Raw genomic sequence first — 27,918 nt, 5'->3', positions numbered from 1 at the left:
CCTTTTTCTGAGGACAAAACCCTCAAAATCACCTTTTTCTGAGGGCAAAAACCTCAAAATCACATTTTTCTGAGAGCAACAACCTCAAAATCACCTTTTTTCTGAGGACAAAACCCTCAAAATCACCATTTTTTGGAGCGGTTTGACCTCACAACCGCCTCATTTGGAGGAAGGTTGGCCTCAAAATCACCTTTTTCTGAAGGGGCTTGACCTCAAAAATGCAGATTTTTCAATATCTTAACCTAAAAAACCATCGAATTTTTAAGGAGAACAACCTCAAAGATGCTTTTTTGGAGGAATTTGGCCACAAAAAAATCTTATGCTTTTGATGACCAGAAAAATGACATTAAATAAGTGCCCAAAATGAGCATTTTTCTCTTTAAAATCCCCTCTCAGAGATTCTATAACTGAGGAATTGTTGAAAAATTACTCAAAACTCCCCCAAAATCAGTGATCCCTGAATTTCAAAACCACTAAAAGGGACATTTTGAGGTGAAAAGTGGAGAAATTAATGTGAAAGACACAAAAAACGAGCTCCAAACAGGCACTTTTTTATTTCTTGGTGGCGACGCCGACAGAACCAGCACCGTTAATGCCTCAAAAAAATAGAAACACATGAAAAAAGAGCATTTTTCGTGTAAAACCTCAGCCCTGCGGGGGTTTTTTAGCATTTTTAAAGGAGTTTTTAGCATTTTTTAAAGGAGTTTTTAGCATTTTAAAGGGTTTTTAGCAGTTTTTAAAGGGTTTTTCCTTTGCCCCGTTTGTAGGGACAGAAGCTGCGTTTTCAGGCAGGGAAAAAAGCGCTTTTATTCCAAAATTTTATAAATTAATAATGCCTTGAAGAAGGAGTTTTGCTCAGCCTTGGGGTGAAGCTTTTCTGAATTTCCCAGACAGCTTTCCTCACTCTGAGCCTTCCCAAAACCAAAAAAAACACCTTTTTATCTTAATTTTCAATAATATTTCCCTCATTGCTTCCAGCCAAAGTCACTTTTCACCTCTAAAAAGCCACTTGGGCTCATTAGGAATAAAATAAATCCTTTAATTCCCTTTAAATGTTGGGAAGGAGCCGAGCCAGCCCGGCTTCCCCAGGAAAACATTTCCCCAAATTTTCTTTTTTCCTTCACCGCTTTTTCCTTCCAGCTGGAAAAAATTCCTGCTGTTTTTTGGGGGTTTTTTTTGCCTTTTAAAGCAAATAAACCAAATTTCTGCCCCTCCTCAGCTGCATTTCCCCACCCAAAGGGGCAGGATTTAGGAAAAAAAACCTGAAAATTGAGGAGTGAGAGGGAATTTAAACAGAAATAAAATCAAAACCTGCACAGGGAGTGGGAAAATTAATATTAATTAATCCAGAATCAGCAGCAGGAGCTGCAGGAGGGGCTGGAATGGCTGAGATGGAACAAGGTTTGGTTTTATTCCATTAATTATTCCCAAAAAAAAGAGAATTTGCCTCTTTTTAGCTTCATTTCACCTTTTTCTGTTCAGCTTTACTTAAACTTTGCCTTCACCTTTCTGAATTTACATTTTCCTTCATTATTTTGGCTTCAGTTTTCCCTCCCAGTCCTCTGTCCCCTGAAAAACGAGGGGGAAAAATAGGGATTTAAACAACAAAATAATAATAATAATTAGGGAAATTAATAAAAATAAGGGAGATTTCAGTGTTTGATGCCAGCAAGGGACCAAGAAAAACCAAAACCTGCCCCTCCTCCTAAAAAAATCCAAATAGAAAAAGCTCCAAAAAACCACAACTAAAAATATCCCGGAAAAGCAAAAATATACAAAAGCCCCCAAAGCATCAGAAAATTCCATAGGAACGTCCCCTGGATGATACAAAAACCTAAAACTGGGAGAAAATTGGGATAAAAAACACCAATTCCCAGAGAAAAATGAGGGGGAAAAGTGGGAATTGTCCCCCCAAAAAGCCTCAAAGTCATTTTTTAACAAACGAGCCCAAAATAATCCCAATTTCTGGCAGCAGCTCAGGGTTAATTCTGTTACATTTCAGGGTTTTTAGAGTTAATTAAAGCCTTTTTCAGCTCAAAAAACAAATTTTTCATTTCTCCCCAGTCCTGGTGGGAGGATTTGGCTGACCCTGGTTTTGCTAAAATTGGGATTTTTTTCCCCTTTAACACCCCAGGAATTGGGATTTTCCCCTTTAACACCCCAAAAAATCAGGATTTTTCCCCTGTAACACCCCAGGAATTGGGATTTTTCCCCTGTAACACCCCAAAAATTGGGATTTTCCCCTTTTAACACCCCATAAATCTGAATTTCCCCCTTTAACATCCCAAAAATTGGGATTTTCCCCTTTTAACACCCCATAAATCTGGATTTTCCCCTTTTAACACCCCAGGAATTGGGATTTTACCCCTGTAACACCCCGTAAATCTGGATTTTTTTCCCTTTAACACCCCAAAAATTGGGATTTTCCCCTTTTAACACCTCAGAAATTGGGATTTTTCCCCTTTAACACCCCAGAAATCTGGATTTTTTTTCCTTTTCCCACCCCAGAAATTGGGATTTTTCCCCTTTAACACCCCATAAATCTGGATTTTCCCCTGTAACACCCCATAAATCTGGATTTTCCCCTGTAACACCCCAGAAATCTGGATTTTCCCCCTGTAACACCCCAGAAATCTGAATTTTCTCCTTTTCCCTCCCCAGGATCAGCACTGAGCCCTCTCAGCTCATCATCCATCCCCAGCCCGAGGATTTAAGGGCGAATCACCATCAATTCCTGCTTTTCCCGAGGTGCAGAGAGGAGAATCCCCCCGGCTACGCCTCGGGCTGCCCTTTGTTGGTTTTTTTGAGCAGTTTCCTCAAGTTCTGGGACATGAAATAAGGTTTTTCCTGGGAGCCGTCGTTGCGTTCCAAATCCTCCACTGCAAAGAGAAAATTCCCCGCCGTGGAGCCTCTGGTGAGTCCCGGGGTAAAATATTGAATAATTTAATTTAATTTAACTCTCCTCCATCCTGGGATGGGCTTTTTCCTCCCCTCTGACACAGAAAACCCACGAGAAATGAGAAAATAAAATGAAATTGGGGTGTTTTGTTTCTCTCAGAGCTCCCAGCTCTCAACAAAAAACAATTTCTCTCATTCCCAAGGTGGGGGATTGGTGTGATGGAGGCTCTGGTGAGTCCCAGGTTAAATAATTTAAATTAAATTATCCTGGGATGGGGTTTTTCCTCCCCTCTGACACAGAAAACCCACGAGAAATGAGAAAATAAAATGAAATTTTGGTGTTTTGTTTCTCTCAGAGCTCCCAGCTCTTCCCAACAGCTCCAGACACAACAAAAAACGATTCTCCTCCTTCCCAATGAAGTGGAAAAACAACACCCCAAAGCCAAACAAAGCCCTGAGGGTGTTTGGAGAAGGATTTTGGATCCTTTTGGGATGGAAATGGAAATATCAACACTCGGGTTTGTCCAGCAGGGTCTGCCTGAGGCTGAGCCACAAGAGCTGGGTTTGTTTTTTTTTTAAATTTTGATTATTTTTGGGAGGAAAAATCCCAATCCCTGGACAGGGACAGGATGGGATAAAGCACCGGGAGGGTGAAAACAAAGCACTGAAACCTCGCCCGGGATTCCTTCAGAATTTCTGGGGTTTGCATAGAGACGGGGCGAGGAAAGGGAGAGGAAACCACGAGGAAAAGGGTGGGGAAAAGACAAGGAAAAGGGAGAGGAAATTATAAGGAAAAGGGTGAGAAAAGGACAAGGAAAAGGGAGAGGAAATTACAAGGAAAAATGTGAGGAAATTGGAAGGAAAAGGGGGAGAAAATTGCAAGGAAAAGGGTGGGGAAAGGCCAAGGAAAAGGGTGAGGGAAGGATGAGGAAAAGGGAGAGGAAAGGACAAGGAAAAGGGTGAGGAAATTATAAGGAAAAGGATGAGAAAAGGACAAGGAAAAGGGTCAGGAAATTGCAAGGAAAAAAGGGTGAGGAAACTACAAGGAACAAGGAAAAGGGTGAGGGAAGGACAAGGAAAAGGGTGAGGGAAGGACAAGGAAAAGGACGAGGAAAGGACAAGGAAAAGGGAGAGGAAATTGCAAGGAAAAAAGGGTGAGGAAATCGCACGGAACAAGGAAAAGGACGAGGAAATTGCAAGGAAAGAGCTGAGGAACAGAGCAGGAAAACTCCACCGCTCTCGGCCGAAGCAAACACAAGCAGCAACACCCAGAGCCCAGTTTGGGGTGGCAGAACCCACCCCACAGACCCCCCTGTGCCCCCCCAGCCCTGGATCCCTGTTCCCTCCCTCGGGAACAAACCACCTCAGCAGCCCCTCCAGCACTGCCCCCTCCTCACTGCAGCTCTCCCCGTGCACAAACACAGAATATTTTGATTTTTGGAGGGGCAGGAAGGCGGATCAGCCACACCAGGAGCCGAGGGCCGGCAGCCACCGCCCTCCAGGGATTTCCAGGAGTCACTGCCGGGGTCTGGGGAGGGGTTTAGCCTTGGCTATCGGCGCTTTTGGAAGGTTCTAGATGCCCCTTGAGCAGGATCTCGCTGAGCTCTGGGGACATGTAGTAAGGCCTCTCCGGAGATCCATCGTTTCTCTCCAGATCTTCACCTTTGCCAGCCCCAGGGAAGAAGCAGCCGTGGAAAAGAGCAGGAAAAAAAGCAGTGGAAGAGCCAAAAAGAGGGAGGAAAAACAGGGGGGAGGATGGAGAGAGCAGAGTGTGGGTGGGCAGAGATATGGGGAAAAAAAGGAGGGGAAAAAAAGGGAGTGTGAGGTTAGTTGTGGTTAATTCCAACGAGCCCAAAGCACCAAAACAGAGGCAGGAGAGGCAGGAGCCCAGGGACAGCAGTGAGAGCAGAGGGAGGAGCCACAAACGGCAAAAATGCAGAGAAAACCACAGAGGGACCCCGGGATGGGGAGCACAGCCCCAAACTGGACACAGAGAGCCCAAAACTGGACACTCTGAGCCCAAAACTGGACACTGACCCCAAAACTGGACACTCTGAGCCCAAACTGGACACTCTGAGCCCAAAACTGGACACCCTGACCCCAAACTGGACACAGAGACCCCAAAACTGGACACTCTGACCCCAAACTGGACACTCTGAGCCAAAACTGGACACCCTGACCCAAAACTGGACACTCTGACCCAAAACTGGACACCCTGACCCCAAACTGGACACTCTGAGCCCAAAACTGGACACCCTGACCCCAAACTGGACACCCTGACCCAAAACTGGACACTCTGACCCAAAACTGGACACTCTGAGCCCAAAACTGGACACCCTGACCCCAAACTGGACACTCTGAGCCCAAAACTGGACACCCTGACCCCAAACTGGACACCCTGACCCAAAACTGGACACTCTGACCCAAAACTGGACACTCTGAGCCCAAAACTGGACACCCTGAGCCCAAAACTGGACACCCTGACCCCAAACTGGACACCCTGAGCCCAAAACTGGACACCCTGACCCCAAACTGGGCATTCTGACCCCAAACTGGACACCCTGACCCCAAACTGGACACTCTGAGCCCAAACTGGACACTCTGAGCCCAAACTGGACACCCTGACCCCAAAACTGGACACCCTGACCCCAAACTGGACACCCTGAGCCCAAAACTGGACACCCTGACCCCAAACTGGGCATTCTGACCCCAAACTGGACACCCTGACCCCAAACTGGACACCCTGACCCCAAAACTGGACACTCTGACCCCAAAACTGGACACCCTGACCCCAAAACTGGACACTCTGAGCCCAAACTCAGACACCCCGATGGGCCAAGGGCAGGGCTGGGCTGGTACTCACAGAAGCAAAGGAACAGGGTGTCCACACACATCCCGTAGACGCTGAAAAAGCCGTGGGCGATGAGGTAGGAGCCCACGATCACCGTCTGCAGGAGACACAAAGCACACTGAGCACACAGGAAACACAGAAAACACAGAAAACACAGACAGGAGGAGGAGGAGGAAAATGCTGAATCCCACATTCCCCAGGAGGAAGGAGCAGAAGTGAACAGGGCAGGGCTGTTTGAGCAGAGCAGGGACAATCACAGACCCCACAAACAGCAGAAAAACCAGACAGGAGGAGGAGGAAAATGCTGAATCCCACATTCCCCAGGAGGAAGGAGGAGAGTGAACAGGGCAGGGCTGCAGGGACAATCACAGACCCCACAGAAAACCCAGACAGGAGCAGAAGGAGGAGCAAAGTGCTCAATCCCACATTCCCCAAAAGGAAAGAGGAGAAGAGAACAGGGCAGGACTGTCAGGAGCAGAGCAGGGATGATCACAGACCCCATAGAAAACCCGGAAAGGAGGAGGAAAGTGCTGAATCCCAGGAGGAAGGAGGAGAATTGAACAGGGCAGGACTGCAGGGACAATCACAGACCCCACAACCAGCAGAAAAACCAGACAGGAACAGGAGGAAAATGCTGAATCCCACATTCCCCAGGAGGAAGGAGGAGAAGTGAACAGGGCAGGGCTGTTTGAGCAGAGCAGGGACGATCACAGACCCCACAGAAAACACAGACAGGAGGAGGAAGAGGAGGAAAGTGTTAAATCCCACATTCCCCAGGAGGAAGGAGCAGAAGGGAACAGGGCAGGACTGTTGGGAGCAGAGCAGGGACAATCACAGACCCCACAGAAAACACAGAAAGGAAGAGGAAAATGCTGATCCCCAGGAGGAAGGAGCAGAATTGAACAGGGCAGGGCTGTTGGATCCCCAGGAGGAAGGAGCAGAAGTGAACAGGGCAGGGCTGTTGGATCAGAGCAGCACAAACGGCCTCAGGCAGGGCTGGGTACAGGCCAAAGCGGGGCAGCCCAGCAGGGCCTGGTGCCAACACAGACCAACAAAGAGCTCATTGCACCCCAGGGCTGGAAAAAAACACCTCCAACAAAGGAGGGCCTTGAGGCCCCGGCTGCGGGGAGGGGCTGCTGTGGGGAATCTCCTCCCAAAACCACCCCAAAGAGAGAGAGGGCGGCTCACCAGAATCGGGACCCAGTAATAATTCAGCGGCGGCGCCGTGTCCTGCACCAGCTTTATCCTCTGGGTGAAGAAGAAGAAAGCCAGGATTCCTGGGGAAAGCAAGATGGGAAAAATGAGATGGAAAAAAGCTTCACGAGCTTTTGGGACAGCAGCAGGAGGAAACTCCCAGAACTCACCCACGCTCCCCACGATGAGCAGCTTCCCCAGGAAGAAGAGGAAATCTGTGACTTTATCCAACACGGCCACCCTGGAGAGAAAACAGGGATGAGACTCTGCCTTTGCTCCCTGCCCTGGGCTCGGACAGGAGCAGCTTCAGGGCTGGTTTTCCCCCAGGTTTCCCCACCTGATGATGTTCCTCATCAGCAGGAAAAAGGCGTTCCGGGCCGAGGTGCAGAAGTTGGTGCCATAAATGGCGATCTGGGGTGGGGAAACAGGATGGAAGAGAGACAAAAACGGGGCTGTTCTGAGCCCACCACCCAGGGGAAGGTGCAAATCCCACCCTGGGAGTGTTTCCTCCTCCACTGCCGGGTCAGAAACCTGGATGTGGATACCCCACCCACACAGAATCCTCCCCAAATCCCACAGGACGCGGCTGAAATCAAGATTTTCCATCCAAAACACCTCAAAAACACCTCAAAGCTCTGTGTTCCTGCAGCACTGGGGACACAATTCCCAGGAAATCCCTCAGCCCCTGGGTTTGGGAGACTCTCACCATGATGTAGGCGTTCCTGTTGAGGAATTTGATGAATTTTTCCAGGCACCAGAAGCAGCACTTGAGGCAGCTCAGGAGGAACTTGGCGAATTTGTTCTCGGCGGCTGGAGGGAGAGGGGTCAGCACCAAAGCCACAGGGGTCAGACCCTCCAGGGGTCACTCTGGTGAGACCCTGGTGGCCCCTGAGTGAGGCCCAGGCTGCTCTTCCCACCCCCCTGCCCGCTGTGGGTGTTTCCAGTGAAATGGGAATTGTTGTTGGAATTCCCTGGCTGAGCCTGGAGCCAGCACAGAGCTTGGCTGCTGGCCCAGGGAAACACCCCACAAAACCGCGGAATTTGGGGTTGGAAGGCAGATTGTAGCTCATCCCATCCCACCGTGGGCCGGTCCCACTCATCTACCCATTCCCAGCCCAGCCCATCTCCCCATCCCCATCCCAATCCATCTCCCTATTCCCATCCCAATCCCATTCCCATCCCAACCCCACCCATTCCAACCCCACCCATCTCCCTATTCCCAACCCATCTCCCCATTCCCATTCCCATCCCAACCCTGTCCATCTCCCCATTCCCATCCCAACCCCATTCCCATCCCAATCCCATTCCCATCCCAATCCATCTCCCCATTCCCATCCCAACCCCATTCCCATCCTAACTTTGCTCATCTCCCCATTCCAAACCCATCTCCCCATTCCCAACCCAATCCCACCCATTCCCATCCCAACCCTGTCCATCTCCCTATTCCCATTCCAACTCCATTCCCATCCCAATCCCATTCCCATCTCAATCCATCTCCCCATTCCCAACCCAACCCCACCCATTCCAACCCCACCCATCTCCCCATTCCCATCCCAATCCATCTCCCCATTCCCATTCCCAACCTCTCCCATCTCCCCAATCCCATCCCAACCCCATTCCCATCCCATTCCCATCCCAATCCCATCCCATTCCCATCCCCATCCCATTCCCATCCCATCCCCAGCCCTGTCCCCCTCCCACCTTTGAGCCGGTGGTCCAGGTACTCCAGGGTGACCCTGATGACCTGGACAACGGCCAACACCAGCGAGCCAAAGGCCAGCGAGCCCGTGTGGTACCTGGGGGACAAACCACCCTGGTTAGAACAACACAAACACCCCCAGCCCCTTTGGGGATCCCTCTGGGGGCCCTGGAGGGTCAGGGACCTCAGCAGAAATGTCTGGGACCCGAGGAAAAAGGGTCTGAAATCTGTCCAGGGGGCTTGGAGACCTAAATCTGGGATAAAAAACCCAACCCAAGACTCTGTTTCTTTCCCACCAACTGACTCAGAGCTTTCAGAGGGAGCTAAAGACCCTCAACCACCTAAATCTGGGATAAAAAACCCCAACCCAAGACACCCAAATCTGGGATAAAAACCCCCAAAATCTGAGATAAAAAACCCTAAACAAAACCCTAAATCTGGGATAAAAACCCCAACCCAAGACTCCATTTCTTTCTCACCAACCTGCTCCGAGCTTTCAGAGAGACCAAAGACCCTCAACCACCTAAACCTGGGATAAAAAAACCCAACCCAAGACACCTAAATCTGGGATAAAAAAACCCAAAATCTGAGATAAAAAAAAAAACTAAAAAAAACCCCCAAAATCTGAGATAAAAAACCCTAAAAAAACCCCGAAATCTGGGATAAAAAACCCCAAAATCTGAGATAAAAAAACTAAAAAAAAACCCTAAATCTGGGATAAAAACCCCAACCCAAGACTCCATTTCTTTCCCACCAATGGACTCAAAGCTCTCAGAGAGACCAAAGACCCTCAACCACCTAAACGTGGGATTTAAACCCCCAACCCAAGCCCCTGCCCCAGAATGAGGGGCACAGACCCACCGCAGGGCGCGGCCGAAGGCGGAGAAGAGCGGGAAGGCCGGCATGTCCTCGGGCTTTTTGAAGGCCCAGTAGTAGGAGGCAAAGGCCCCTGCCAGGGTCACCTGGCCCAGGGCGATGACGAAGTTGGCCAGCCAGAAGAACATGAAGACGTTGAAGAACTGCAGCACCACCAGGTATTTGTGGTAGGCGGTCTCGCCGCCGTAGAAGGCAAAGAGGCACTGGGCGTCGGGGCACAGCTTGGTGACGTTGCTGGTGTTGAAGGTCTGGGGAGGACACAGGACACCGCTGGTCAAGCCAGAGTGACCACAGTGGTCTCACCTTGGGCAGGTTCAGGGTTTTCTCCAGGTCCTCACCTCGGGCTTGCAGGTCTGCCCAGAGAAGGGGCAGGAGCTCTCGTTGAACACTTTGTAAACGGCCTCGTTGGAGGTGGACAGGAAGCTGCGGGTCCTTGTTAAGGAGAGTCCATTTCCCAAAGCCCAAATCCAAACCCTAAATCCAAACCCCAAATCCAAAGCCCAAATCCAAACCCCAAATCCAAAGCAGGCTCTGCTTCACCCTCCCCAAAGCTCCTCCTGCTGCTGCTCTTCCACCCCAGGGGCTGTTTTGGGTTAAACCTCAGGGATTTAAGGTGGATCCGTGAGCTGATCACGTTCCATGGCTTGGGGAGACCTTGGACTTCGGACAACAGGGATGCAGGGATGAGGATGAGGATGAGGACAAAAAAGAGGATGAGGATGGAGAAGAGGAAGAGGGAAGGATACACAGCAGTGCTGGCCCAGTAGGCGATGCACAGGCACAGCAGGAAGAAGGTGCACAGGGGGAACAGCAGCGACGACATGACGTGACCGACGGCCCTGAAACAAGAGGGTTAAACCCCATTAAACTCCAGTAAAATCCCAGTAAAACCCCAATTAAACCCCACAGCCATGGGTGACAGCGGCCTTGGGGACAGGGACAGCCAGACCTGCTGGCCTCCTTGATGAGGGCGATGGCGATGAGGATCCTCTTGCGCAGGAAGATGAGCAGCAGGACGATCACCAGCTCCAGCACGCACAGGATGATCACTGCGAGGGGAAAGGGAGCCCCAGGGGCAGGGTGAGGGTCAGGGAATCCCCAAAAACTGCTCCTGGGGGAAAGGGAGCCCCAGGGGCAGGGTGAGGGCCAGGGAATCCCCAAAAACTCCTCCTGGGGGAAAGGGAGCCCCAGGGGCAGGGTGAGGGTCAGGGAATCCCCAAAAACTCCTCCTGGGGGAAAGGGAGCCCCAGGGGCAGGGTGAGGGTCAGGGAATCCCCAAAAACTGCTCCTGGGAAGGTCCAGCACTGCCCCATGGCTGGGCACCCAGCAAAGACCATCCTTCACATGGGGACAGCCCCAAAAGCTGCTGTGACCCCGTTTTATGAGCCATCCCAATCCCAGAGGAGAAAACAGCCCCAAAACCTGCTGTGACCCCAGTCCTGGGGCCACCCCAATCCCAGAGCAGCACAGACAGTCCCAAACCCCAAACCCCTCTGTGCCCCTGCCCTGGGAGCACACACACTCACAGAGGAGAATGGACACCCCAAACCCCCAAACCCTCTATGCCCCCCATCCTGGGAGCACATCCACTCACAGAGGAGCACAGACAGCCCCAAACCCCCTGTGCCCCTGCCCTGGGAGCCATCCCAATTCCAGAGGAGCACAGACAGCCCCAAACCCCAAACCCCCTGTGCCCCTGTCCTGGGAGCACACACACTCACAGAGGAGCACAGACAGCCCCAAACCCCAAACCCCCTGTGCCCCTGTCCCAGAGCAGCACACACACTCACAGAAGGCCAGCCAGGTCTGCCTCAGGTGCAGGTACACGCGCAGGTCAGTCTGGAAGCCCAGGTCAGCCAGGGACACGTCTGAACCCGCCTCCCCTTTCAACTTTGCATATTCCATGTAACAGTGGAAAATCCCTGCGAGAGGGGAAAAAAAATCACAAAAATCCCTGATTTTCATAATAAAGGCAAAACCAGCAAGGAGACAACTGGAAAACACAAAATTTGGATTTCCCACTGTTAAAACCCCACTGGAAATAGGGAAAGGGGACAGGGAAAAGGCTCTCAGCCCCCTCCTCACCATATCCCAGCACCAGGATGACCATGACAATCATCACCCAGACCATGACCCCGGCCAGGAACCGCAGCAGGACGATGAAGGTCAGGCTGGCCACCATGGCAATCACCAGCCCTCTGCGGGAGGAGTTAATTAGGAATTCATTAGGAATTAATTAGGAATTAGGTTTGAATTAAACCAGCCTGGGCCCCACAACTGGTGAAGTTGGGGGAGCAGACAGGAATTAGATGTTGAGGTGTTGGTGAGAGATAGAGGGGTTTTTTGAGGTTTATATTATTATTATATAATTACATAATTACAATATGTATAGTATAGTATATTATAGTATAATATATTATAGTATAATATAATATAATATAATATAATATAATATAATATAATATAATATAATATAATATAGTAAAATATAACACAATATGATATAATATAATATAATACAATACAATACAATATAATGTAATATAATATAATATAATACAATGCAATATAATATAATATAGTATAATATAATATAATATACTATAATTGACATAATATACTATACTATATTATACTATAATACAATACAATATAATATAATATAATATAATATAATATAGTATAATATAATATAAGTGTGTATATATATATATATAAATAATATATAATACAGAGGTTTATATAAATATTAATTACAGCCATTAGTGTGAACACTTTGACCACCTTAAAAAAAACCCTAAAACAACATTTGTTTGCATTTTTCCCCGTGCTGTGTGCCAATGGAAATACATCTGCATTTATAAACTATATAGAAAAATATATTTTAGACAAAATAAAGGGAGAACGTGGCATTAATCATTTTGATCTGCCTTTGCTCCCATCCAACTTTCCCAATTATTTTAAGGCTCCTCTCACTTTCAGGTGTCTCCACCCTGCCCCAGCACCCCCAAAACGTGCTTTACTCAATGGAAATTACAGAAAAATAATTATAATTCTTGTAAAAACTTGTGACTCACATAATGATCCAGTACCAGGACACCGTGTAGTCCTCGAAGATCTTCATGGCCAACTGCCGCGTCTCCAGCACCACGTTGGCTTTCCTGGAAAAGGGGAATGGGGAAAATGAGGGACGAGGAGCTGGAGAAACTCCCCAAAAAATAAAAAAATAATTCAATAATTCTGTACAGGAAATTCCCTGCAGGTGTTTGCTCTGCGTGTCCTTTGCTGCATCCCCCAAATTGCAACAGGGGGGTTTGGGGCAGGAATTTGGTGAAGGATTTGGGGCAGGATTTTGGTTCAGGATTTCAGTACAGGATTTGGTTCAGGATTTTGATGCTGGATTTTGGTGCAGGATTTTTGTGAAGGATTTTGGTGCCAGATTTTGGTGTAGGATTTGGTTCAGAATTTGGTACAGGATTTGGGTGCAGGATTTTGGTTCAGGATTCAGTGCAGGATTTGGTTCAGGATTTCCATGCAGGATTTGGTTCAAGATTTTAGTGCAGGATTTTGGGGCAGGATTTTGGTGTTGAATTTGGTTCAGGATTTTGGTGTTGAATCTGATGCAGGATTTCAGTGCAGGATTTAGTTCAGAATTTCAGTGCAGGATTTGGTTTAGGATTTGATTCAGGATTTCTGTGCAAGATTTTGGTTTAGGATTTGGTTCAGGATTTGGCTCAGGATTTCTGCCAAGCCCCCAACACCTCAAAGAGACAAATCCTCACTCCCGAAGCAGATTTTAGATTTTAACGAGGAACTCACCTGGCCCCCTCCAGCAGGTCGGTGACGTTCCTGCGCCGGCCCCGCCCGTCGTCGTAGGTGGTCTCATTGCCCACCATGATCACCCCCTTCTTGGCCTGGATGGCTGGAAAACACCTCCGGGCCACTGGGGAGACACGGGGGAGGCTCAGCCGGGAAAACACCGACCCCAAACCCCCCAAAAACCCCAAATCGTTCATTATTAACCCCAGACTTACGTGGGGTGCTGGGGATGAGCATGGCTGGACACTCCCTGTCCCTGAGCACCTCCAGGGGGGCCTGGGGCGGGGGGACAAGAGCAGGACATCAGCTCAGGCCAGGAGTGAGCCCAGGGCATGGAGACCCCGGCCCCAAAACCCACCCAGGACATCAGCTCAGGCCAGGAGTGAGCCCGGCCCCAAAACCCACCCAGGACATCAGCTCAGCCAGGAGTGACCCCGGCCCCAAAACCCACCCAGGACATCAGCTCAGGCCAGGAGTGAGCCCAGGGCATGGAGACCCCGGCCCCAAAACCCACCCAGGACATCAGGGCACCGAGACCCCGGCCCCAAAACCCACCCAGGACATCAGGGCACCGAGACCCCGGACCCAAAACCCACCCAGGACATCAGGGCACCGAGACCCCGGCCCCAAAACCCACCCAGGACATCAGCTCAGCCAGGAGTGACCCCGGCCCCAAAACCCACCCAGGACATCAGCTCAGCCAGGAGTGACCCCGGCCCCAAAACCCACCCAGGACATCAGCTCAGGCCAGGAGTGACCCCGGCCCCAAAACCCACCCAGGACATCAGGGCACGCAGACCCCGGCCCCAAAACCCACCTTGCGGGTGGCGCCGTAGTCGGAGGTGCAGAAATTGCGATAATAATCCAGCGAGGAGGGGCTGCCCAGGGCACTCAGGTACGTCAGGTACCTGTCCGGGCACCTGCTGACACAGATCTGCAGGGACAGACACAGGGCTGGGGGGTTTGGGCTTTGGGGAGCAGGGATTGGGCTTTGGGGAGCAGGGATTTGGGGAATTCTGGATTTGGGCATCCCCAAGGTTTGGGGACCAATGATTTGAGAATCCCAGATTTGGGAATCTTGGATTTGGGGATCCCAAACTTTGGGGAGCAGGGATTTGGGGACCCCAAGATTTGGGAATCCTGGATTTGGGGATCTTGGATTTGGAGACCAGGGATTGGGGAACCCCAAGACTTGGGGATCCCAAGATCTGAGAACCCCAAGATTTGAGGACTGAGGATTTGGGAATCCCAAAATTTGGGGATCAGGGGTTTGGGAATCCTGGATTTGGGGACCAGGGATTTTGGGAATCCCAGATTTGGGAACCTCAAGATTTGGGAACCCCAAGGTTTGAGGACCAGAGATTTGGGAACCTCAAGACTTGGGGATCAGGGGTTTGGGAATCCCAAAACTTGGGGACCAAGGATTTGAGAACCCCAAACTTTGAGAACCCCTGAATTTGGGAACCCCAAGATTTGGGAACCAGGGATTTGGGAACCCCTAAATTTAGGGACCTCAAGATTTGGGAACCAGAAATTTGAGAACCCCAATATTTGGTAACCCCAAGATTTGAGGACTGGAAATTTGGGAACCCCAAACTTTGGGAATCCCAAGATTTGAGGACCAGGGATTTGAGAACCCCGAGATTTGGGCACCCCAGATTTGGGCCCCCCTCACCTGCGTGGTGGGGCACTGGAACTCCAGCAGCACCAGCGGGCTGGCGCACTTGACGATGTCAAAGTAAAACAGGAAAGGTTTTTTCCTGCAAAACAAACCAAAAAAAACCAAAATTCACACACTCAGTTTTTTGGGAAAATCTCCCCGAGGGATTTGGGGTTTTTTTCCCAGCAGGACCCCCCAAAACTCACTCGTTGGGGGTCCCCTGCTGGCCACAGAACTGCCCCCGGCTGTCCGTGGGGTGGATCACCTTCCGGGGGTCCCCGTGGGTCCAGGCTGGGGGGGCACAATGGGGACAGTGTGGTGACCCCCCCCCTGCAGCCCCCAGACCCAACAGAGCCCCCACGAGCCCACAGAGCCCCCCAGACCCCACAGAGCCTCCCCTGCAGCCCCCAGACCTCACAGAGCCCCCCAGACCCCACAGAGCCCCCCCTACAGCCCCCAGACCCAACAGAGCTCCCCCTGCAGCCCCCAGACCCAACAGAGCCCCCCAGAGTCCACAGAGCCTCCCCTGAGCCCCCAGACCCCACAGAGCCCCCCAGAGCCCCCAGACCCCACAGAGCTCCCACAGAGCCCACAGAGCCCACCCTGCAGCCCCCAGACCCCAAAGAGCCCCTCAGACCCCACAGAGCCCCTCCCTGCAGCCCCCAGACCCCACAGAGCCCCCCAGAGCCCCCAGACCCCACAGAGCTCCCACAGAGCCCACAGAGCCCACAGAGCCCATCCTGCAGCCCCCAGACCCCATAGAGCCCCCCCTCCAGCCCCAGACCCTGCAGGGTCACCCCACAGAGCCCCCAGACCACACAGAGTCCACCCTGCAGCCCCCAGACACCACAGAGCCCCCCCCCTGAGCCCACCCTGAGCCCCCAGACCCCACAGAGCCCACCCTGCAGCCCCCAGACCCCCCAAAAAAACCCCCATGAGCCCCCAGACCACCCTACAGACCCCCAGGACGTACCCACCACTCCGACCACCACGTAGCCCACGATGGCCACCACCAGCAGGACACAGCACACGATGTCCGTGCAGCCCCTGGGGGGGGACAGGGGGTGGGGACCCCAAATTTGAGGACACGGATTTGGGGACCAGGGATTTAAAGACCCTGGATTTGGGGATCATGGATTTGAGGATCCTGGATTTGGGGTCTCAGATTTGGGGTCTCAAATTTGGGGTCTCAGATTTGGGGACCTGGATTTGGGGACCTGGATTTGGGGACTTGGATTTGGAGATCATGGATTTGGGGCCTCAAATTTGGGGCCTTGGATTTGAGGACTTGGATTTGGGGTCCTGGATTTGGGGACCCAGATTTGGGGACGTGGATTTAGGACCCTGGATTTGGGAATCCTGGATTTGGGATCCTGGATTTGGGAATCCTGGATTTGGGGACCCAGATTTGGGGACACAGATTTGGGGACACAGATTTAGGACCCTGGATTTGGGGACACCAGGGGGGTTCTCCTCACCTGTCATAGATGGGACCTTTGAAAGTCGGGTCATATTTCTGTGGGGTCCCTGTGGAGAGGAACAGGAACAGGAATGGGAATGAAAACAAGAATGGGAACAGGAATGGGAACAGGAATGGGAATGGGGCAGGAGGAACAAGCTCCTCATCCTCCTCTGCCCCACAACACCCTCCCAGAGGAACAGAACGACCCAAACTCTCCAAAAAAAAACCCCAAAATTCCTCAAGGGGAATAAAACCCACCCCCAAATCCCTCTACAGATCAGGAAAACAACAACCCCCTCGTAAAAACCTCATTCCCACGGGTGGCCCTGCCCCAAAAACGACCCCAAGGAGCAACAAGAAGGACCTGGAGCCCCCCAAAAACACCAGAGACACAAAATTCCACAGGAGCCCCGAGGGATTTGGGTCTGGGGGGGTCCTGGGGGGGTCCCAGACCTACCACAGCCTCCCCGGCGCCACCGATTTATTTTTAGGGTGGGACTGGAGCCAGCCTGGGAGCGGCCCAGGATTTGGGGGGGATTTTGGGGGGTCACAGCAGCCCCAGGACAGGGATGGGTCTTTTTTTGGGGGGGTCACAGACTCAGGTCTTTTTGGGGAGTCACAGCAGCCTTACCATAAAAATAGATTTTTTTGCCCCAAAACAGGGACAGGATTTTTTTTTTTGGGGGGGGGGTCACAGCAGCCCCAAAATAAGGACAGGTATTTTTAGGGGTGTCACAGCAACTTTGGGATATTTTAGGGGGACTCCCCTCCCTCTCCCCCATCCCGGGGGTCTCTCTCCCCTCTCCACCCCCCTGGACACCCCCTGGGTGGGGGGGCAGGACCGGGACCCCCCCCAGGAGCCCCCCGGGGTTTGTCCCGCGGCGGTGACGCCCCAGAACCGCCGGAGCCGGTTTTGTCCCGGCTGGTTCTTCCCTCCCCTCCCTCCCCCCGGGCCGGGCCGGGCCGGTCCTGCCGCCCCAAAACCGCGGCGCCCTCGGGTCCAGCCCCAGAAATCCGGGGAGACAAAAAAACAGGGGATCCCACCCAAAAAAATCCGGGTATCACCCCAAAAAAACAGGGGATCCCACCCAAAAAACAGGGGATCCCACCCCAAAAAAACAGGGGATCCCACCCAAAAAACAGGGAGCCCCAAAAAAACCGGAGATCACCCCCCAAAAAACAGGGATTCCCCAAAAAACAGGGGATCCCCCCCAAAAAACAGGGCGCCTTTGGTTCCAGCCCCTCAAAAATCCAGGGAGCCCCAAAAAAACAGGGGATCCCCCCAAAAAAAACAGGGAGCCCCAAAAAAACCGGGGAGCCCCCTAAAAAAACAGGGACCCTCCCAAAAAAAACCGGGGACTCCCCAAAAAAAAAAAAAGAGGACTCCCCTAAAACTGGAGACCCCCCCCAAAAAAAGCTGGGGACCCTCTCCCAAAAAAAACAGGGACCCTCCCCAAAAAAAACAGGGACTCCCCCAAAAACCGGAGACCCCCCCCAAAAACGGCAACACTTTCAGCACCCCCTCCCCCCCAAAAAAAAAACCAGGGACCTTCCCCAATAAAAACAGAGACCCCCAAAAAACCGGGGACTCCCCTAAAAACAGGGACCCCCCCCCAAATCCGCCGCCCCCTCCCCGCTCGGGGCGCGGCCGCTTTTGGTTTTTTGGTTTCGCTTTTTCTTTTCCCGTCCCCGGTTTGGTTTTGGTTTTTGGGGGGTTTATTTGGGGTTTTTTTCCGCCTTTTCCTGGTTTTGACTCTTTCCGCTCCCACCCCGCAGGAAACTCCCCCTGAAATAGGGCTGGGGACCCCCCAAATAACCCCCAGACCCCCCTAAAGGTGCTGAGGACCCCCCAAATCCCCCCCCGAGCCCCCCGTACCGTGTTTGCCGTAATAGGAGTCCCCGTCCCCGCCCATCCCGGAGCCCCCCGGAGCCCCCCGAGCCCCGGTCCCGGTGCTGCTCCCGTCCGGGCCGGGCTGGGCCGGGCTGGGCTGGGCTGGGCAGACCCCGCCCCGGGAACCGCCCCCTCCCCAAAATAACCCGCCCCCCGGGGCAGGGACGGGACATAAACCCCGCCCTGGGACACGGGGGGGCATTGAAGGCAATGGGAGACACTGGGGAGAACTGAGGGGACAATGGGGGGGACACTGGGGGACACTGGGGAGGACTGGGGGGACACTCGGGGACAACGGGGGGACACCAGGGAGAACTGGGGGGACACTGGAGACACTGGAGGGACAACGGGGGGGACACTGGGGGTACATTGAGGGGGGACTGGGGGACACTGCGGACAGTGGGGGGACACTGGGGAGAACTGAGGGGACAATGGGGGGGACACTGGGGGACATTGGGGGACACTGGGGGGCACTGGGGACATTGGGGGACACTGGGGAGGACTGGGGGGGACTGGGGGGACAACGGAGGGGACATTGGGGGACAACGGGGGACACTGGGGACACTGGGGGGACAACGTGGGGGACACTGGAGGGACATTGGGAGGGGACTGGGGGGACACTGGGGAGAACTGGGGGGACACTGGGGAGGACTGGGGGGACAACGGGGGGGACTGGGGGAACAGTGAGGGGACACTGGAGGCACTGGGGGACAGTGGGGGGACATTGAGGGGGGACTGGGGGACATTGGGGGGACATTGGGGGGGCAACAGGGAGAATTGGGGGGACATTGAGGGGGACACTGGGGAGAACTGGGGGACACCGGAGAGAAATGTCCCGTTCCAGGCGGGAAACGTCCCGGTTAAGGCGGGAAATGTCCCGGTTCTGGCGGGAAATGCCCGTTTCAGGCGGGAAAGGCCCCGGTGGTCCCGGGGAAGGGGCGGGGTCTCTCCCCCCGCCCCGGTGACGCCGTTCCGGCCCCGCCCCGGTCCCGGGGGGGTCACTGAGGCCCGGGCGGGGCCCACAGGCCGCCGGTGATGTCACACCGGGAACAAAGGCCGGGGGGGGCCGGGAAAACGGGGCTGGGGGGTCCCCAAAACACGGGAGACACCCCCGGGACCCCCAAAAATACGGGAGACCCCCCCCGCCCCTCCCTGCGGCTCCTTCGGGGGGTTCAGGGTGGTCCCCAAATTCGGGGGTCTCCCCAATTCGGGGGTCCCTAAATCGGGGGGTCCCTTCAAACTCGGGTCTCCCCATACTCGGGGGTCCCCAAATTCGGGGGTCCTCAAATTCGGGGGGTCCCCAAACTTGGGGGTCTCTAAACTCGAGGGGGTTTAGGGGGGGGTCTCCAAAGACCGAGGGGGTCCCCAAACCCCTGAGGGTCCCCAAAATCTCGGAATTCCCAAACCCGGGGGTCCCTAAACCCCATGGCCCCCAACCCAGGGGGTCCCCAAACCCCTGAGGGTCCCCAAAATCAAACCCGGGGGTCCCCAAACCCCTAAAAAACCCCCCAACCCCCCGAATTCCCCCCACCCATCGCTCGGGGAGGGGTCTGGGGGGGGGTCTCGGTACCGTAATTTCCATCCGGGTCCCTCCTGCCCTGGGGCGGCTCCATGGGGGGGTTTGGGGGGTTTTGGGGGGTTTTTGGGGGTCCCCAGTGCCCCCCGATCCCCCCGGGCTGTGGCTCCGGGCGGGGCCGCTCCGGGTTCGGCCCCCGGTACCGGAACGCCCCCAGGGCCGGGCCGGGGGTGGGCCCGCCCCCCGGGATGGGGAGGGGGATTTGGGGGGGCTGGAGGTGGATTTTGAGGGATAGAGACCCCCCTGAGGGGTATTCAGGGGTCTGGGGGTGATGGGACCCCCCCAAGAGGGGATCTGGGGGTCTGGGGATGGATTTTGGGGGCTAAAGACCCCCCCGAGAGGGATTTGGGGGGTCTGGGGGTGGATTTTGGGGGTTAGAGACCCCCCGGGAGGGGTCTGGGGGTGCAGGACCACCCCAGAGGGGATTTTGGGGGTCTGGGGGTGGATTTTGGGGGGTAAAGATCCCCCGAGGGGAATTCGGTGGTCTGGGGGCGGATTTTGGGGGATAAAGACCCCCCAAGGAGGGGTCTGGAGGTGCAGGACCACCCCAGAGAGGATTTTGGGGGGCACAGGGACCCCCTCGATGGGGATCTGGGGGTCTGGGGGTGGATTTGGGGGGACAGAGACCCCCCAGGAGGGGTCTGGGGGTGATGGGACCCACCCCAGAGGTGATTTTGGGGGACAGAGACCCCCCTAAGGGGGATCTGGGGGTCTGGGGGTGGATTTTGGGGGGCAGAGACCCTCCTGAAGGGTCTGGGGGTGGATTTTTTTGGGGGAAAGACCCTCCCCGAGGGGTATTTGGGGGTCTGGGGGAGATGGGACCCCCCTAGAGGGGATTTTGGGGGTCTGGGGGTGGATTTTGGGGGGTTAAACCCCCCCCGAGGGGGATCCGGGGGTCTGGGGGTGCGAGACCTCCCCCAGGGTGGATTTTGGGGGGTAGAGACCCCCCGGGAGGGGTCTGGGAGCACAGAGACCCCCCCAAATGGGCGAATCTGATGTTTTGGGGGGTGTGAAGACCCCCCATGAGAACCCCTGTGGGGTCTGGGGGCTACAACGACCCCCCAAAATGAGTCATGATCTACGGGGACCCCCCAAAAGTCAAAAATTTGGGGTCTCAGAGACCCCTCCCCACCCCAAACCCCCTCCCCACACTGCCCCACCCCACGCCCCCCACCCCAAACCCACAGTGGGGGGGGGACTGGGAGTGACCAAACCCCCCAAACTCAGGGGGGTCTCCCCCAGCCCGGGGTGGGACCCCCGGGGTGTTTTGGGTCTGGGGGCGGCAGGAGCGGCCCCTTTAAGGCCCCGTGGCTCACCTGGGCAGGTGACGGGCCGCAGGTGCCGCAGGTGGGAGGGGCCGCCGCCGCCATGGCCGCCTCCGCCCTCTTCGTGCTGGACCTCAAGGGGAAGGTGAGACCCCCCCGAGACCCCCAGATTGGATATTTTGGGGTGGGGGGACACATCCCTTTGTCCTTAAAGGTCACCCAAGGTCAGTGACCCCAAAGATTTTGGGGTGACCTCTGTGACCCTGAGGATTTTGGGACAGGGTGACCCCTGGGACCTCAAGGATTTTGGGGTGGGTGGTCCAGGTGTGACACCCCCTCCCCAAATTCTCCTGGGGGTCACCCCAGTGTCCGGCCTGGACATTGAAGGTCATCCAAGGTCAGTGACCCCGTGACCCCGAGGATTTTGGGACAGGGTGACCCCTGGGACTTCAAGGATTTTGGGGTGGGTGGTCCAGGTGTGACACCCCCTCCCCAAATTCTCCTGGGGGTCACCCCAATGTCTGGCCTGGGGGGGACACACCCCCCCGTCCCCTCTGTCCCGGAAGGTCATCGAAGGTCAATGACCCCGTGACCTCCAGGATTTTGGGACAGGGTGACCTCAGTGACCTCCAGGATTTTGGGGTGGGACAGGGGGGTGGTCCAGGTGTGACACCCCCTCCCCAAATTCTCCTGGGGGTCACCCCAATGTCCGGCCTGGGGACACCTCCCTGTCCCTAAAGGTCACCCAAGGTCACTGGCGATGACCCCATGACCCCGTGTTGAAATGACCATTTTTGGGGGGTCTGTGCCCCCATTTGTGACCCCCCCGTGCCCCCCCAGCCCCTGATCAGCCGCAGCTACAAGGGGGACGTGGGGCTGGGGGACATCGAGCCCTTCATGGGGGTCCTGCTGCAGCGGGAGGAGGAGGGGACCCTCAGCCCCGTCCTCAGGCACGGCCCCCTGCACTTCCTGTGGATCAAACACAACAACCTCTACTGTATCCTGGGGGCCAAAATACACCCTGGGGGCCCAAAATACACCCCGAGAGACCCCAAAATACACCCTGGGGGGCCAAAATACACCCTGGGAGACCAAAATACACGCTGGGGGGCCAAAATACACCCCGAGAGACCCCAAAATACACCCTGGGGGGCCAAAATACACCCTGGGACCCCCAAATACACCCCGAGAGACCCCCAAATACACCCTGGGACCCCCAAAATACACCCTGGGGGGCCCAAAATACACCCTGGGACCCCCAAAAATACACCCTGGGGGGCCAAAATACACCCCGGGACCCCCAAAATACACCCTGGGGGGCCAAAATACACCCCGGGACCCCCAAATACACCCCGGGACCCCGAAAATACACCCTGGGAGCCCAAAATACATCCTGGGACCCCAAAATACATCCTGGGACCCCCAAAATACACCCTGGGGGGGCAAAATACACCCTGGGATCTCCCAGCATCAGGACCCCCCCAAAAATACCCTCTGGGACCCCCCCAAAATACCCTCTGGGACCCCCCTAGCCTCGGGGACCACCCCCTGGGACCCCCCAACCTCGGGACCCCCCCAAAACCCTCCTGGGACACTCCCCAGCCTCAGGGACCACCCCCAAAACCATCCCCAGGACCCCAAAACCTTGAGGACCCCCCCAAAATCCCCTCCCAGGACCCCTCCCAACCTCAGAAACCCTTTGACGACCCCTCCCCATCCTCAGAGACCCTTTAGAGACCCCTCCCAACCTCAGGGACCCCCCCTTTTTTTCCTTAACCCCTTCCTGCCCAGTGGTGGCCACCACCAAGAAGAACGGAAACGCCTCCTTGGTTTTCTCCTTCCTCTACAAAGTGGTGGAGGTGAGTCTGGAGCCCCCCAAATTGGGGGTCTCCCCGCCCGGGGGGAGGTGACAGAGGTGTCCCCACCCGGGGGGAGGTGACAGAGGTGTCCCCACCCCTCCCCAGGTGTTCTGTGAGTATTTCAAGGAGCTGGAAGAGGAAAGTATCCGCGACAACTTCGTCATCGTCTACGAGCTGCTGGACGAGCTGATGGACTTTGGCTTCCCCCAGACCACGGACAGCAAGATCCTGCAGGAGTGAGCCTGGGGAGGGGGCTTTGGGGGGCTGCGGGACCCCCTGAGAGCCCCCCCTGAGCCCCCCGAGCCCCCCCAGGTACATCACCCAGGAGGGGAACAAGCTGGACACGGGCAGGTCGCGGGTGCCGACCACGGTGACCAACGCCGTGTCCTGGCGCTCCGAGGGGATTCGCTACAAGAAAAACGAGGTGTTCATCGATGTCATCGAGGCCGTCAACCTGCTGGTGAGGGGATGGGGGGCTGGGGAGGGGCTGGGGGCAGTGGGGAGGGGGGCTGGGGGGCCGTCAACCTGCTGGTGAGGGGATGGGGAGGGGCTGGGGGCAGTGGGGAGGGGGGTTTGGGGGCTGTCAACCTGCTGGGGAGGGGCTGGGGGGCTGGGGAGGGGGTCTGGGGGAGTGGGGAAGGGGTTTGGAGGATTGGGGAGGAGGTCTGGGGGAGTGGGGAGGGGGTCTGGGGGCTGTCAACCTGCTGGTGAGGGGATGGGGAGGGGGTCTGGGGGCTGTCAACCTGCTGGTGAGGGGATGGGGAGGGGGTCTGGGGGCTGTCAACCTGCTGGTGAGGGGATGGGGGCAGTGGGGAGGGGGTCTGGAGGGGTGGGGAGGGGCTCTGGGGGACTGGGGAAGGGGTTTGGGGGACTGGGGAGGGGGTTTGGGGTGGGTGAGGAGGGGGTCTGGGGGCTGCCAACCTGCTGGTGAGGGGCTCTGGGGGACTGGGGAGGGGGTCTGGGGGAGTGGGGAGGGGGTTTGGGGTGGGTGAGGAGGGGGTCTGGGGGCTGTCAACCTGCTGGGGAGGGGCTGGTGAGGGGCTGGGGGCATTGGGGAGGGGGTTTGGAGGGGTGGGGAGGGGGATTGAGGTGGAATTTGATGTGGATTGGGGTGGGAAAGGGTTTAGGGTAAGAAATGGAGGGGGATTGGGGTGGGAAATTGAGGTCAATTGGGGTGAGAGGGGGATTATTGGGGTGGGATGTGATGGGAATTGGGGTGGATGTGGAGGGGGATTGGGGTGGCAAAGGGAGGGGAATTGGGGGGGGATCTGATGGGGATGAGGCTGGGGCTGAGGATGATGAGGATGAGGCTGAGGATGATGAGGCTGAGGACAAGGACAAGGATGAGGATGAGGCTGAGGATGATGAGGATGAGGACAAGGATAAGGATGAAGACGATGAGGACGAGGCTGGGGCTGAGGATGAGGATGATGAGGATGAGGATGATGAGGTTGAGGACAAGGATAAGGATGAAGATGATGAGGACAAGACTGAGGATGAGGTTGAGGATGAAGATGATGAGGATGAGGTTGAGGATGAGGCTGAGGATGATGAGGCTGAGGATGATGATGAAGATGAGGCTGCTGAGCCCTGCCGTCCCCAGGTGAGCGCCAACGGCAGCGTGGTGCTCAGTGAGGTGGTGGGCACCATCAAACTGAAGGTTTTCCTCTCGGGGATGCCCGAGCTGCGCCTGGGCCTCAACGACAGAGTCCTGTTCGAGCTGACGGGCCGTGAGTGCGGGACGGGGGCTGGCCCTGGGTCCCCTGGGTCCCCTGAGCCTTGTGTCCCCTGTGTCCTCTGTGTCCCCTGAGTCCCCTGAGTGCCCTTTTAACCCCCTGTGACCCCTGTGTCCCCTGTTAACCCCCTGTGTCCTCTGTGACCCCTGAGTCCCCTGAGTGCCCTTTTAACCCCCTGTGACCCCTGTGACCCCTGTGTCCCCTGTTAACCCCCTGTGTCCTCTGTGACCCCTGAGTCCCCTGTGTCCCCTTTTAACCCCCTGTGTCCCCTGAGTCCCCCTGTCTCTCCTGAGCCCCCCTATCCCCCCTGTCCCTGAGCCTCCTCATCCCCCCTAAGCCCCCCTCGAGCCCCTCCTGTCCCCCCCTTATCCCCTGTCCCCCCTGTCCCCATGTCCCCCTGTGTCCCCTAAGCCCCCCTGTCCCCCCTCTCCTCCTGTCCCCAAGTCCCCCCCTTATCCCCTGTCCCCAAACCTGTCCTGAGTCCCCCTGTCCCCCCTGAGCCCCCCAAGCCCCCCCCCGAGTCCCCCTGTCCCCCCAGTCCCCCCCTGAGCCCCCCACTCGGGTCCCAGGGGGCAAGAACAAGTCGGTGGAGCTGGAGGACGTCAAGTTCCACCAGTGTGTCCGTCTGTCCCGCTTCGACAACGACCGAACCATCAGCTTCATCCCCCCCGACGGCGACTTCGAGCTCATGTCCTACCGCCTGCACACACAGGTGGGGCTGGGACCCCCATCGGGGGCTGGGACCCCTGTCTGTGGGGCTGGGACCCCCAATTGGGGGCTGGGACCACTCTCTGTGGGGCTGGGACCCCCAATTGGGGGCTGGGACCCCTCTCTGTGGGGCTGGGACCCTTTTCTGTGGGGCTGGGACCCCCATCTGGGGCGTTGGACCCCTTTTTGTAAGGCTTTGATCCTTTGATGTGGGGCTGGGACCCCTTTTTGTGGGGCTGGGACCCTTTTCTATGGGAATGGGACCCTTTTCTGGGGGGCTGAGACCCCCACCTGGGGGCTGGGACCCCCATCTGAGGGGCTGGGACCCCTTTTTGTGGGGCTGGGACCCCCAGGTGTGACCCAGGTGTGACCCCACAGGTGAAGCCCCTGATCTGGATCGAGTCTGTCATCGAGAAATTCTCCCACAGCCGAGTGGAGATCATGGTCAAGGTCAGTCTGGGGACCCCCAGGACCCTCCCCACCCTTGGGGACCCTCAGGGGACCCTCCCAGTCCCTCAGAGACCCTCCCCAACCCTCAGGGACCCTCAGGGGACCCTCCCCACCCCTTGGGGACCCCCTAATGCCCCTCAGGGACCCCCAGGGGACCCTCCCCACCCCTTGGGGATCCCCAGGGGACCCTCCCCAACCCTCGGGGACCCTCAGGGGACCCTCCCCAACCCCTGGAGACCCTCCCCAGCCCCTCGGGGACCCTCAGGGTACCCTCAAGGGACCCTCCTCAACCCTTGAGGACCCTCCCCACACATTAGGGACCCCCAGGGGACCCTCCCCAGTCCCTCCCAGCCCCTTGGGGACCCCCTGACACCCCTGGGGACTCCCAGGGGACCCTCCCCAGCCCTGGAGCCCCCCACAGCCCCCGTGCCCCGCAGGCCAAGGGGCAGTTCAAGAAGCAGTCTGTGGCCAGCGGGGTGGAGATCTCGGTGCCGGTGCCCAGCGACGCCGACTCCCCCAAGTTCAAGAGCACGGTGGGCACGGCCCGGTACCTGCCCGAGAGGAACGTGCTGGTCTGGAGCATCAAATCCTTCCCCGTGAGCAGCCCGGCCCCGACGGGGCGTCCCCTGTGTCCCCAGAGCTGGCCCGGGTGTCCCCTTGTCCCCAAACCCCACCCCAGGGTGTCCCCTGTGTCCCCAGAGCTGGCCCGGGGTGTTCCCTGTGTCCCCAGTCCTGTCTTGGGGTGTTTTCTGTGTCCCCAAACCCTGTCCTGGGACACCCCTGTGTTCTGTCCTGGGGTCTGTCCCACCCCTGTGTCCTCAAATCTGTCCTGGGGTGTTCTCTGTGTCCCTATGCTGGGGTCTGTCCTGCTCCTTGTCCCCCAAAGCTGGCCAGGGTCACCCCTGTGTCCCCAAACCTGTCCCAGGGTGTCCCCTGTGTCCCCTGTCCCCTATCCCGGGGTCTGTCCCACCCCTTGTCCCCCCATCCTGGGCTGTCCCTGGGCTGTCCTGGGGCTGTCCCCGGTGTCCCCAATGTCCCCAACGCCCCCCTGGGGTCCGCAGGGGGGGAAGGAGCACCTGCTCCGGGCCCATTTCGGGCTGCCCAGCGTGGAGAAGGAGGAGGAGGAGGGGCGGCCTCCCATCGCCGTCCGCTTCGAGATCCCCTATTTCACTGTCTCGGGCATCCAGGTGCCCCCGGGGGGCTTTGGGGGGGCCAGGGAGGGGTTTGGGGGGATTTGGGGGGGTCTCTGGGGGGGTTGGGGGATCCTGGGGAGGGGTTTGGGGGGGTCCTGGGGGGGTTTAGGGGGTCTCTGGGAGGGGTTTGGGGGGTCTCTGGGGGGGGTTTGGGGGGCTGGGGAGGAGCTGGGGGGTCTCTGGGGGGGTTTAGGGGGTCTCTGGGGGGGGTTGGGGGGTCTCTGGGGGGGGTTTTGGGGGGATAACTCCCCCGGCCCCCCCCAGGTGAGGTACATGAAGATCATCGAGAAAAGCGGGTACCAGGCGCTGCCCTGGGTCAGATACATCACCCAGAGCGGGGGTGAGTGAACTCAAAATACACCTGGGACACCCCAAAATGGCCCTGGGACACCCCAAATTCCCCCCCTAACCCCCCTGAGACCCCCAAATCCCCCCCGGGACCCCCATCCCAAGCCCCCCAACCTCACCCCTCTCTCTCTCTCACACAGATTATCAGATCCGGACCAGCTGAGGGGGGTCCCCAAAATCCCCCCTGGACCCGCTGGGACTCCCCAGGACCTCCCTGGACCCCCCAAAATACCCCTGGGACCCCCCAAATAAAGATGGAGCTGAGATCGCCTGTCCTGGGTCGGGGCTGGGGGGGGCTGGGGGGGGGTCCTGGTTCTACTTTTGGGGGGTCCTGGGTGGGGAGGGGGCTCAGGGGGGGTCCTGGTTCCATTTATGGGGGTCGCAGGTGTGGGGGGCGATTTGGGGCGGGGGGATCGCGAGATTTGGGGTCACA

General features: G+C 56.4%; 2 protein-coding genes across 6 annotated transcripts; one reads left to right on the top strand and one right to left on the bottom strand.

Annotated features, from left to right (window-relative positions):
• Positions 1-535: 535 nt before the first annotated feature.
• On the bottom strand, positions 536-20,037 carry SLC44A2 (solute carrier family 44 member 2 (CTL2 blood group)). Of its 5 annotated transcripts, XM_083881904.1 has the most exons (23): positions 19,921-20,037; positions 16,476-16,524; positions 15,971-16,044; positions 15,204-15,288; positions 15,013-15,097; positions 14,155-14,271; positions 13,553-13,613; positions 13,338-13,461; positions 12,596-12,679; positions 11,604-11,716; positions 11,309-11,440; positions 10,468-10,567; positions 10,265-10,357; positions 9,857-9,941; positions 9,504-9,766; positions 8,645-8,739; positions 7,650-7,753; positions 7,281-7,354; positions 7,114-7,184; positions 6,938-7,026; positions 5,762-5,846; positions 2,504-2,879; positions 536-2,439 (listed from the first exon to the last, which is right to left on the bottom strand). In XM_083881904.1, the coding sequence occupies exons 1-22, from the start codon at positions 19,961-19,963 to the stop codon at positions 2,773-2,775; spliced, it is 2,133 nt and encodes a 710-aa protein (XP_083738030.1). In that variant the 5' UTR covers positions 19,964-20,037; the 3' UTR covers positions 536-2,439; positions 2,504-2,772. The 5 variants fall into 5 exon arrangements, with proteins under 5 accessions (XP_083738030.1, XP_083738028.1, XP_083738029.1 ...); XM_083881902.1 differs by lacking the exons at positions 536-2,439; positions 2,504-2,879 and adding an exon at positions 4,284-4,560; XM_083881903.1 differs by lacking the exons at positions 536-2,439; positions 2,504-2,879 and adding an exon at positions 4,284-4,554.
• A 1,218-nt stretch (positions 20,038-21,255) lies between these two features.
• AP1M2 (adaptor related protein complex 1 subunit mu 2) lies at positions 21,256-27,762 on the top strand. Its single transcript, XM_083881975.1, has 12 exons — positions 21,256-21,336; positions 22,032-22,188; positions 22,983-23,050; positions 23,156-23,286; positions 23,363-23,510; positions 24,654-24,780; positions 25,356-25,498; positions 25,873-25,944; positions 26,382-26,540; positions 27,006-27,131; positions 27,402-27,477; positions 27,626-27,762. The coding sequence occupies exons 1-12, from the start codon at positions 21,295-21,297 to the stop codon at positions 27,646-27,648; spliced, it is 1,272 nt and encodes a 423-aa protein (XP_083738101.1). The 5' UTR covers positions 21,256-21,294; the 3' UTR covers positions 27,649-27,762.
• The last annotated feature ends 156 nt before the right edge of the window (positions 27,763-27,918 follow it).

This window comes from Zosterops lateralis, assembly GCF_965231275.1.
Source record: "Zosterops lateralis genome assembly, chromosome: 36".
Classification (NCBI taxonomy): domain Eukaryota; kingdom Metazoa; phylum Chordata; class Aves; order Passeriformes; family Zosteropidae; genus Zosterops; species Zosterops lateralis.
This window is presented reverse-complemented; position numbering and strand designations above follow the sequence as displayed.